Genomic DNA, 12,859 nt, shown 5'->3' with positions numbered 1-12,859 from the left:
TGCTTTATAAAGACGGTTTATTTGAAAAGATCGCACTGCGTTTATGGTAGGCGAGAAATGAAGCTAAAATAGAGCCGTACATTCACGATGATGCATAAATGAAGGCATGAAAATATTCTTATTCCTGGCATTTGGTGGGGGGGATATGGTGTGTTACATCCCCTCCACCCATTTTCATGGGGGGGATATATCCCCCCCATCCCCCCCCAGGATCGCCGCCCATGCCAACGCTTAGTCCTCTATTATCCTGCGAAATTAAGGCTTATCCGAAGAAGAGGATCATAAAAGATTGAATTTAAAATATTATTCCATGCAGAACATATTCGGTCAAAATAATCGTCGTTTTATAACACATTTTACAGAGATCGTTCTAACTGTTGGCATTTACGGTATAGTTTACAGGACGTAACCTGAAATAAATGAATTGCACTTATTCCTTGCTATAGTTAATAAAGTATAAAAGACAGACATCACCATCTTCCACCCGCACCCCTTACTAACACCCCCAAACTTCCTCTCGAAACATGAGGGGGAAACGAGTAAACTGATAAATATTTTACAATAACATTAAAGTTAATAAATCTCACGCAACATTGCCGATGACCTCACATTAACATATGTTACCTCCTCGTTGAATATTAGAAAAGATTTTGCCTCCAAATTGAAAATAGATGAGCGAGAAAATATTGCTGCCAAACATTTTCTTAATGAAAACAGTGAGTCATTCGACTCTCAAGGAGAAAACAGTGTACTGGATGTTTTCCTTACATACAAAATACACCGAACATGGTCATGGAAATAAAGATTCACTATAGTATATACAGCGATTTCAAATCAATAAGTTTGTGTAAATAAAGTGAAGAGTTATACTTTACATCGGTTTATAGAATTACGCTTGACAATGTGACACTGAAACCCAGTATATAGGTTAATAATATCCAAGTTACACATCTTAATTTGTACGCCTGTGTTCAAAACATTTTCTCTGCAGGCAATTTTAACATGGTAAGTTGGCTTCAAAGAGGTGTCTGGCGAAAGAGGGGTCACCTTCTGGTGAAATACTGGTGAGGAACAAATGGGTGATGGAAATAGTGTGTACGGTACAACATACACCTCTCCTTGCAATTGAAATTCGTTAGAAAAGACGTGAAAGCAATGCCAGGTGGGTGTGGTGCGGGTAAGTCACTGGGATAAGGGAATCGATAACTAGAAATTCAGTCATTGGCCTACATATCTTATGAAGCGCTGCAAAGTATTGTTATAGGATCGAGTCCTGCATTACATATATGCAGTAGGCCTATCATTTATTCCTTCATATTAAGCATATGTTTTACGTTTGAAACCACGTGTTATAAATTTATTATGAAAGTAGGCATATAGATTTACAATACGCACGGCCTAGCATCACAATTGTGATCAGAGATATAGGCTCGCGAAAATGTTATCATTGTAGGGTAGGGTATACTGCAGGGTGATAGGTTAACAAAACACTCGCTGAAGTATGTACTAAGAAGTTGTAGTTACGAGTGGCCCACGATCCCTTCCCCTTCACCTGTCAACTGCACCATGACATGAAATTACCCCCACGATAATAGGCATACACACATTCAGTGAGATGTCGATACACAGCGGAAGTCCATTTGTATATCTTAAGGCTAAATACTTTAACATCAAGGCAGGATTACTCATTTCCGACCGTCTGCGTGTAGCGACTATTTTACATAAATTATTGAAACTTGATTCCTTTCTGCTGAGATAATATAAGCGTATACATATACGGTACACCATATGATTGAATATTACGACCTGGAATAAAATGCGGCTTTAAATTATTTTTGCGTTTTGTACATGATATTCTCTGCAATGTCCACGTTCGGTAATAATTTACAATTTCCCACGAACTTGTGTGGGAAAACGCCTCTTCTGTCAGTGATGAGCACATAACATAGTTCAACACAGAAAACTTAATTAACCCAGCTGTAATTTCAACACTTGCCGTGGACTGCACACTCACGTAGCTCTTTCAATGAAGACAATTTCTGAGTAAATGTTTCCTACTAAAAATATAAAAGCATTGTCGCTGTTAACTGAGAAAATGCCAACCAGCTGGTTGATAATTTTCTCATCCACTCTGATTGAAACAGAAAGCAACCATGCGTTCGCCATCTCGTGCCTAGTTCCAAATCGTTCTTCATCAATCAGGCAATTATTTTCCTCCCGGAAGAAACGCGCATGCGTACTGCGTATGGAATTTCTGATATGTCTCAAAAACATGGCGACTTATTCTTGGATGTAATTTGTAAAAACCTCTGCTTAGCGGATCAATAATTTGGACCATTTTCCTTGTGTAGGTCTTCACTTGCGCTACTCTATTCACGACCGATAGTGGAATACAGGAAATACTTTTCGAGAGGAATTTCTCATTGGAGGATTTTTCTAATTTGTTAACGAAAAACGGACGCGATTTGTGGAAAGCTGTCGTCCGTTCGTGAAATGCACGTCCTGCCGGTGTTAAGATTATGAGGATGTGGTTCCAACTTACACAAAAGCCGCAAGGTAACGAAATAAAAGTGAAGTAGATTACTTCGTACGCGTCGATGTAGATATTGCAGAAACAACTGATGTTTCTGATACTAAGCGAACAGATGTATCAAATAATGAGGGATAATAATTGCTCAAATCTTGTATTGTTGGACGTGCTAAGTTAGGATCTCCCTTGAGAACTTCGTTAGAGCAACAGATACGTTGCACATCAATCATGTGGGATACGTAGGCTAGACTACATTACGTTAGTACAAAGTAATGCTCAAGTTAGGCAATATCTTAACCGTAATTATTAGGCTTACTTCGATCAATCTTCAGTTTCACTAACTGCGTTGATATGCATTGAAAGTAAACTTAGATTTCAAGGGAGTAATGATCGCGAGGGATGCCTTAAAACAATATCAGTATTTAAGTAAAATTTTCTTCATGATTTACATACGGCAGAGCTAGGCCTACAGATGAATTATGATTCCTTAGCCTTATCCAGTCGTTACTGTTGATTCAATATATAAGTAAGTTAGGTCTAGGCTAGGCTAACTTTGGCGAGGCTAACTTTGGCCTGCTTATCGACAGATGTAACTCTCATTTCCCTATTTTTACCACCCACAAAAAAAAAACCCTGCTTAATATCCAACTGCTGGTACCTACATTATGTTGATCTCCTGAAGATGAATGATCATTAAGTTCATCATAGCTAAGCTTTAGTAAAGAAAGAAAAAAAACACATTGTCTGAGCGTGCCTAAAATTTGATAAAGGGTCAGTGATAGTTCATGAATTTCTTAACATATTTTCCTAGAGCTCTTAGTTTACATGTTTAGTTTCAGCTATTAAAATACAGCTCAGATTTTCTCCACAGAAAATTGTATATTTGTAACATATTGAATGTGTAGCTAAGTTGTCACATTTAAAGTTCCAGTGAGACATCCATTATGAAAAAGAAAATCATTGAATTATGAACAGCTTAAAAATGTGCATTAGATTAAATGTCTTTCACTATTCTACTCATAGCAGCAATGGATTCAGAAGGAATGGAAAAGGATGATTTAAGACTCAAGAATAAGAGAAATGACAGAGTTGTTATGACTGTTATAAAATGGCTCAAAGTTCTATACACATTAAGAAATCCAATTATTCACTTCATCAACTTTGTAAATCACTCTCTTTTCCTTTCCTATCCTCTTCACATCTTACCATGTAATGGGTACATTCAGTTACCATGTACAGTATTTAAATAGTTGTAGAGAAAATGGGTCAGGTAGAATTGATACAGGGTGGCAGTATATAATGTTATTACAGTGCATTACAAACATTAACATTTATATTGTTACCAAGTTGCACAAATGTTTTAAATATTAATAGAATTTACAGAAAAAAAGATAACTGTTCAATATTATCAGCCAAACATGGCAAAAATGAATAAAAATTAGAGAAATGCAGAGAACTAAAAGCTAAGTTGGATAACCACCATATAGTTTGTAAGGTGTAGTAATGCTCAGCATGGAGGGAAAAGTGACCTCATGTTCCACTGTGTTAAATTATATTAAAGGGATGGTTAAGTTACTACAGCATGTTAAAATTGTTCTGTCTGAAGACTCAATTACATTACCTACAGTTTAGTAGTATTTCAGTATAGCTGCCCAATAAACTAATGTGAGAGGTTAATTAACCTCTTATAATAGCACAATTTCAAATGTTAACCTTGATACATACATATTAAAAAATCTTCTTTCCAATGAACTCTGTGCAAAATGCCCTTGTTTTTTATTGTAAATAGCAGATGAAAACCTATTGTAAGGATCTAATGCACATACATGACTAAGGAAATTTGGAGTGAACAAGCACATTCATGATAAATTCATTTACAACTTTAATTAAGTATTTCAGACAATTTTGTGTGTGTAATTTCTGTACTTTAATTAGCAAACTAAAGCGTTAAGAAAATTTTAAATTATTAATGTACATACATTAACTTACACATTTAAAAACTGTGTTATGTTTGATAGTCAGTACTAATATCATACATTATTTAACCTGCCATTGCCTCATGTCCTCATAATTATGTATGCGATAGGTAAATGTATGGACATTTACTCAAGATCTTACTTTCATGAATGTAATCTGTAAGTTACTTTGATATATAGATCATCTAGTGTCGTTTCAGTAACTCTGAAACAAAGTATTATTAGTAAAACTTCCTTCCCATCAATCGTATGCTTGTAATTTTTAAAAACAATTTGTTTGTCTATTATTTGCTTAATTTTCAAATCTTCTAACTAAATAAAATTCTCATCAACATGTAAAAACACGAAATGAAAAAATTGTAGAAGGAGTAATCGTATCCTCTTGCTATAGATTATTCAAAAGGGACTCATTTTGAAATTACTATCAAAGATATGCTTCACTTCACTTCATATGATAAGTTTCTGAAGCTCTTGATAGTATAGCAAAACTGAACCTGTACTTTTTGAATATCAGTTCTGTTTTATGATTCTGCCAGAAAAATAACATAAACATCCAGTTTTGATTTATGGCAAAATTTATAGAAGCGAAATGCATCATCTAACACAATTTTCTATTAGATGTGTTTGCCGGCCTTTTTTTCATGTGCAAATCTCTTTTAATCAAGTTTATTGTGAGAATCCGTACAAGTCATCTACATCTCAAAAAATTAATTTAGCTTTTACCGTGAGGGGAAAAGCTCTTACCATAGAAGCACTTAATCCTTTGTTTATAAATTAATCTGTGGCATCGACATGCAAATTTGAGTTGTCACAGGTGATTTAGACAAAAAACGGATCCTTTGTTGCTGTAATAAACACAGTACGATATTGTAGAAATCCAAGTTCAGCCGCTAGACTATAGAATTACATCAGCTGAGCAGCCTTGGGTTAGCCTCATTTACATGGCGTAATGAATGCCATTGAAGTTGCAATATTTGGAAATGAGTCAGTGAACATAACAGTCAGTGAACATAACTGCATCATATTTCATCATTTAAATGTAAACCAAGGTGTTTCTTTGTTTGTTTTTTTGTTAGCAGAATGTTGTAGATAATATCCAAGTTTAAAATTTGATGCAACTTGGTATGAAATTTGAAAACTTGTTTATGTATTGTATGCCATTGTTGCTGTGTATCTAGTTTTTGAATACATAAACTGTTTGAGTTTTTTTTGTAAAAATGTAAGTTGATCTGGTATGTCCATGGAAGTCTGGTAAGTTCCAATAAAATGACTTTGTAGAAACAAGAACAAGATAAGGAAAGGAGGGGGAAAAAAATAAAGGTAATGCAAACAATAGAACAATATAAACTATAACAACTGGAGAAGGACAACACTGAGTAAAGTTTTTCATGAAGAAAAGAGGAAGACAAATATGTATATATATATTTCAATGACTACATCTGCAAATGAAGGCATCCTCAAAAAATCTGCAAATTTAATACTTAATCCTGTGGTATGAAATGTCTACTCAGGCCTTGTCTCTTAAAACTGTGCTAAAATCAAACTGAAAGAGTAATGTACTGATAGGGATGCTGTAGGTGTTCTGAAAATTGCATTACACGTGATAGTACAGGCGAGCTGTTTACAATTTCAAATGCCCTCCTGGTATAGGGTACTGTACATGCTAAGGAAAGTAAAGAAGTTACATACCATTCAAGGGAATGTTAATCATATTTGTAAGACAAATACCAACATGGGAGGAGTTGATGAATGAATAAAAAGTATTTACTGTTTTTATATGATTTAATTTATTTCTGCAGTCATTGTAGATGTGCAATGACATACGATGACACTCTCACATGTATGTAAAAAGTCAAGGTGAAATGCCTGAATAAACCCATTTGTCCAGAAACTACAACATTGAACAGTAGGCCTAGATTTTACATCCCATTGGATACATCATAATTTAACAGTTTTTTTTTCTTATACAATTGACACTTTACATGTATTGTTCATAGCCTACTCATGGGCATTTACATTGAAGCTTTAAAAATCAACTACCTTATATTGATTTTATCAGAATAAACGTATTCATGCCAACAGCAGAAAGTGTTAACCCAGCTGCAATAATATATTGTTTGGCAACAAAATGTTTAGAAAATATTAGAGAGCCATAGTGTAATTTCCCGAAAGGAAAAGGCATGTTAACAAAACAACAAGGATGGCAGTTTCCGAAGATAAGAGACGAGATGATAAAATCCCATAGAAAAGAACATTCCATTTCCTCACAATCTGTGGAATGGTCTTAGAGTTAAATTGTTTTGAATGTGGTGTGAACCAAATATGAGCTAATTTCCCCTTCAACCATACCCCTCCCTAAAACCCTATATCTCCATACAACCCTACCCCTCCATACAACCTAATCCCTTCCTATAACCCTACCCTTCCCCACAACCCTAGATCCCTCCCTTTCCCTTCCTTCAACCCTATCCCTCCCTAAAACCCTATCCCTCCCTACAACCCTTCTCCCTACAACCCTACCCCTTCCTATAACGCTACCTCACCCTACAACCCTATCTCTACCTACAACCCTACCCTTCCCTACAACCCTAGATCCCTAGAAACTTTTACTTTATTGCAACAAAACATGAAAAACTAGGATAAAAAAAATAAAAATTAAAAAACATTTTCAAAAAGTTCAGATAATGCTACATCATCTATTGTTCTTCAGAAAACATTGCCAATTGATTCATTTGTAAAGAATATCCCTTTGTTTCATTTGATGTACTTGAAATTTGCAAACAGATATCTGTTCTGAATCATAGCTTTCAAAGTATGGCATGTTTGCAGAAAGAAATGTCGTTTTATGGCTGGGAGTTCCGCTGGTAAATTTTCGAGTTGGATTAGGAAATTAGACAGTGTCTTCCCTTCCATACATACATACGAATTTATATTACATCCTTCGGAATGCCACTGTTTACCATACATATGTATACAGAGACATGCAACAGGCCATTGTTTTTCCCTGAACTGTGCGCGACAGTAACACACACCAAAACCCTCGCTAAATAAGATATATATTATGCATAACAGCTACTTTCGCACTAATAGCAGCTAAAATATATACTCTGATGAAAAACATGTTTTGAAGATGTTAATATACGCGAGTAATACGTCTTTTTCAAGCAGACTGTCTCATTAGTTTCCATTTATTAATTTTGAAAGAAGGAATATGAACAATTGGAATATTTAACTTTAGTATAGATGCATAATAAGGGAGGGCAAATTATAACGACTAGAAAAAGAAAATGAGTCAGCATGGATATTAACTTGGTATATTATGCTCGATGAACATATCTCATGATATATTACACTAGATTCATCCATGTACACTGTTCACAATGATATATTGACTAGTGGGTGATCTATCTACGCTGTATTCTTGAAAATATGAATAATGATGGCTTGTGTGAAACAAAAGGACAGTTTTTCATTCTAATCACTTTTGAGGCACTTACCACATTTTCTTCGATGATTTGGCCGTTATAAATAAAATGTTTATTCAAACTATGCTGACATCATCTGGTCCAAAGTTTTATTCGCTTAGGCCTTCATATTTTAGACTACATACCCTATACTCTACCCGGAAATTCTGAATAGGTTGTATTCTTTGAAGATATAGTGTACTACGTAAACTAGATACAGTATACCAAATTTCATTGTACAACTAACTTAGAGAACCGATGCTACATGTGGCCCAGTGGATAAAGGCTGTGGCATATGAACCAATGAGGCTTCTAGCAATCAACAGGTTCTGGGTCGATCCCTGGCCGGCTCATAGTAAGGTGGGTTTTTCATCCAAGATCAATCTACGGTTTTCCCATCTGAAATGACTTTCTAAATTGAAAAGATTTTGAATTTGAATGCAAGTGGCGAATTGGAATCCACCCGACGTGAAAGTTGTAATCCATAAGCCCTTGCGGGCTTCTACCACATTTGTGGTTGCTCAAGCATCGAAAAAATAACTGCCTGATTATTACTACGACAGATCAAATGGGACCTTGACCAACCACCCTCACAGTCTACCACCCAAAGTGTGTCTATAGCCAAATGTATTATAGAACTTTCAAGATCTGTGTGCATGTATCTTGATAGCCATTTTCATTCCTTCTTCATTGAGGCTTATGAACTACTCGTCAGCCCTTATGATCTGTGTTCGTTATGAATTTAATCATCTTTCAAGCTGATATACAATATATAATGTTCAGTAATATTGACCTATAAATGTCATGATAATTACCAATCGTGTATTTTTTTTTTCCATCCACAGGCTGTCTGCCATACTAGATGTTAGTAGTTTTCGGTCGTGTCCACAATTACTACTAGGTTCCAGTACTAATTGGTTATCTTCATGTTGGCATTGTTCAAGGTATATGTTGCAAGTCCTGAGTTTGCGTCTATGAAGTGCCATACAACTCCGGCCTGTAATGTCTGAAATATGACTTTGAGGTTCTACAATGGGGAATATCGATTTGTATTGGTGGATACGGAAGTTCACAGATGTACAGACTTGGTGCGTCAGATGCAATGGCGTCGCCCAAGCTGCCTGTCAAGTGTCAATTTCATTGCACTCATATACCTTGGTATCCTATGCTTCTTTGCTGTCACTCCAAAAGGTGCTGCTCAAAACACGGTAGCAGCAATAGCGAGTGGCAACACAACCTTATATACCACAGAAATGTATGTAACTTATACCTATTCGTCATTTGCGACTCTACCAGACATCTCAACAGGTTCTCCAAAGAATGTAAGTTGTGAAGGCATTTCAGCGAAAGACATAAGCAAAATCTGCGCGCTTCCCAATAATTGTTCCAATGTGACCGGTTTATTTTGCAAATGGAGGACTGATTATTTGGACCACTGTAAATCCGGAGACCGCGATTGTTCAGAGTGTGTCGAGGAGTTCTTGGATCTCGATGCAAACACGAGAAAGTACTTTGAGGACTACGAGAAAGTTTTAGCCAGATATGACTGTGATCCTAATGAAGAATACTCCATGTGGGAGTGCGATGACTGCAAAGTAAGTTTTTTTTTTTCTTTTTTTTTTTCACTTCAGATTCTTTGCTAAGTTTGTTGAAGAAACATTTAAGATAGACATCCTTGGTATTGTGTTTGCTGTTTATTGGGAGCTTAAATGCATCCCTTTGTAGCTTTGAAGCCGGGCATACTTGTGTGTAACTGGAAGATCCCACTGCTGAAGTTTTAATGTTTTTTAGACCAGTGATAAAACAATTAGTGCAGCACGCTGTATTTTAACATCCATTTTTGTTTCCTGGTAATGACTCGTTAAACACCCCAGAGGCTCATTGGTCCTTGGAGAGGCTGGACTGCTTCATCTGTCATACGAATAATCATTTGGACATTTCCATTAACGGCAAGAACGAAGAAGAATTGATTGGAAAATACGAGGTTTTTGTGCAGTATGTAATTAAGCATACAATGCATTTGAAATTGATTGTTTCTCTGGTTCTCGTATGAAGTTAACAATGTTGTGTCTTTTGTTAGAGTTATTAGACCTTATAAAGGAATGGATTAACAGTAATAGTACCTGCTCTCCTGCTCCACCCACCGAAGATTTTATAACTTAAGTTGAAGCAGTGTTGTGAGATCATTTTTAACTTATTTTTAAAGATGTCTTGAAACCTACAACCATATAGAGGTCACTCTAACCTGCATCAAAAGTTTTTCATGTGAAATATCAAGTTTCTGTACAGATACCCATCCATATAGACACTACTTAATTGTAACTAGAGACTGTTAGAATTCAGTTTAACGTCGTCCTATAGAAGTGAGCCAAAAGGAAATGAAGTCTGAAGGTAATTTGCAGCTTTTTAGGTGAAATCAGATGTAAAGTTATCTTCATGAAACCAAAGAATTGTTCACATTTGGGAGTGCAAGGGGGATCTAATACAGTATTGCACGGTCAAGACTATATATATCTATAATATATATAGTGAAGACTATATATATAGTAAAGACTATATATCTATAATATGTATAGTGAAGACTATATATCTGTAATATATATAGTGAAGACTATATATCTATAATATATATAGTGAAGACTATATATCTATAATATATAGTGAAGACTATATATCTCATCTACTCAGAAGAATGCTGATCCCACAAGGGCTATCATGACCAAAGCTAGTCACTTTAATCATCTGCTTATTAATGGCATTTGATGTATACATATATATACACTGTACATATATGTGTAAGATGTATTTATGCTTATCAGCAGGCTTTTTGGCGTGTTACAAGTTTTGTTCACGGCAACTCTCATAGTTCTGATTCTGAAAATGATTGAACCACAGGAAATGTCCAGTAGGTCACATGATATATTCCATAAAAATAGACATGATGCTTTTAAGGGCTGAATTTTGCCACTGGGTTATATCTTAATTTTTACCGATTGTTGGTAGCTAGGCTTATAGGAGACTTCACATGCTACTTAATGATTACTGCATGCATGCATGCATGCTGCAGGAATGAAATAGCATTAGTGTCTATAAATCTGCAAATGTTTTTAACACCTCCAACTTGAGCAGATATTCCCTGGCTCCTATTTCGTTATATTTATTTCACTCATAGAATTTAATATCATTTAATAAACCCATTAATGTAATGCAAATATGAACCCCTCCTGTATATAATTATTTCTGACCAACTAAAGGACAGACTCAATCAAGACTCAAGACACGAGAGCGTACCGAAGCCTAAAAGCTTTAAAAATTGTTTGTCGGCTTAGTGCCCTACTGACATGTGTACATGTATCTCGTGATGTGGCAAAGATATATATACATAAGAGTCCTCTGCGAGATGTTTCGTGTCTATAATGGTAAAATGCAACTACTTGTGCATTGGCAAAGGTATATTGGGTGTCTATACACAAGATAGCGCTTTTAATAATTTGAACATTGGAAATTTAGTCCTAATTAATAGGCTTGGCGAATGAAATAAATTCATCCAGGGATATATTTGATGCCTGCTCACCATTTTGCACAGTGGTATGACAAGATATATTTGACAATTTATAGGTACAATTTGTCATGTTGGTACTACAGTATTGTATAATTTTGTTTAAAGTATTAGCGTCCATTCTTAAATAGGTCTGCAGAAGACACTGCGGATGTGTTCACACTATGGTAACCTGAATTGAATGGAATAATAGCATGCAAGAGAAAGATTTATAATTCTTTTAGCCAAACTTTATTTTTGTCATGCCAGTTAATAATATTGTTAGGTCTATTACCTGACTTGAGTTGTTGCTGTATTGTTAAGTCGCATCCCTGTAAATAGGGCAATATCTATGAAGAGAAAATGGATGGAGAGAAAGAAGAAGTGGAAGAAGAAGAAGAAAAAGAAAAAGAAAAAGAAAGAAAACCCTGAACGTATGCAGAGAGCATCATTTTCCTATCTCAAGAAAGATAATCCTGTGCAACAGAAATCTTTTGCATATTATATACATACATGTACATAGTATCCAAGAGAATGATTGCAGGAATATCTTGAGAAAAAACCGAAGAAGGAGAACTACTCAAATTGTAACTTAGTCGAAATATAAGACCTATAAAGACGCTACTCTTTATGATATATTATCCAGACCACTGTTAATGAAAACACTCCACGTAAGATTCCGTCGGTGAAAGGGGTATTCGTTTCTTTCAAGTGCAAAGCACTCCCCGACAATTTACTCAAAACCCATAGAAAACAGCTTTTCAACTTTTGACATTCTCAAGAAAGGTATGACATTTAAAACACGCAACTCTCGATGAACGTACATAGCATCCTTTTGCGTATGTCTGAAAACCGATTGCATTAATCTTTTAATTGAATAAGTAAGTGCTTGTTCTTTTCACATTTTTCCCCCCTCTCGCTTGATAAAGAAGACTTTTTTTTTGTCACTCTGAATTGCTATTTATCCAGGTGAAAGATTTCCCTTCCTTCCTTGAGTGTATGGAAACAGACACAGTATTAAGCTAGAGTTATCAGTGTGGACTTTTGTCCATATTTAAATGATGTAAAGGGAGCTAAACATTTTATGTATTGTGTTAGTTTTACATACAATAGCTTGACTTCTCTGTCATAGCACTGAATTTTACACAAAGAAAATTCTTATCATCCTGTGTTGATGTGTCCTCCCTCCCCAATCGATTATTCTGACTATGGGCCTGGTCAAGAGGTAAGGGGGGAGGGGGGGGGAGGGTGTATCTAATCCCTCTCCAATCATTTGCAAGACAGAAACAACAAGAGAAGGGTATCTACATTCCAAAGAAATTTCAAAAATGTACTTTTGTGCTTGAAAATT

The 12,859-nt window shown here is 35.6% G+C and overlaps 1 protein-coding gene across 1 annotated transcript in view; it reads left to right on the top strand.

Annotated features, from left to right (window-relative positions):
* Positions 1 to 336: 336 nt before the first annotated feature.
* LOC139975102 (uncharacterized) overlaps positions 337 to 12,859 on the top strand; it is a 111,421-nt gene continuing 98,898 nt past the window's right edge. The window contains exons 1-2 of the mRNA XM_071982730.1: positions 337 to 2,556; positions 8,816 to 9,565. Coding sequence (XP_071838831.1) covers positions 8,984 to 9,565 — 582 coding nt within the window. The 5' untranslated portion in view covers positions 337 to 2,556; positions 8,816 to 8,983. The remainder of the gene's footprint in view (positions 2,557 to 8,815; positions 9,566 to 12,859) is intronic.

The sequence above is a fragment of the Apostichopus japonicus genome, chromosome 10 (assembly GCF_037975245.1).
Source record: "Apostichopus japonicus isolate 1M-3 chromosome 10, ASM3797524v1, whole genome shotgun sequence".
NCBI lineage: Eukaryota > Metazoa > Echinodermata > Holothuroidea > Aspidochirotida > Stichopodidae > Apostichopus > Apostichopus japonicus.
This window is presented reverse-complemented; position numbering and strand designations above follow the sequence as displayed.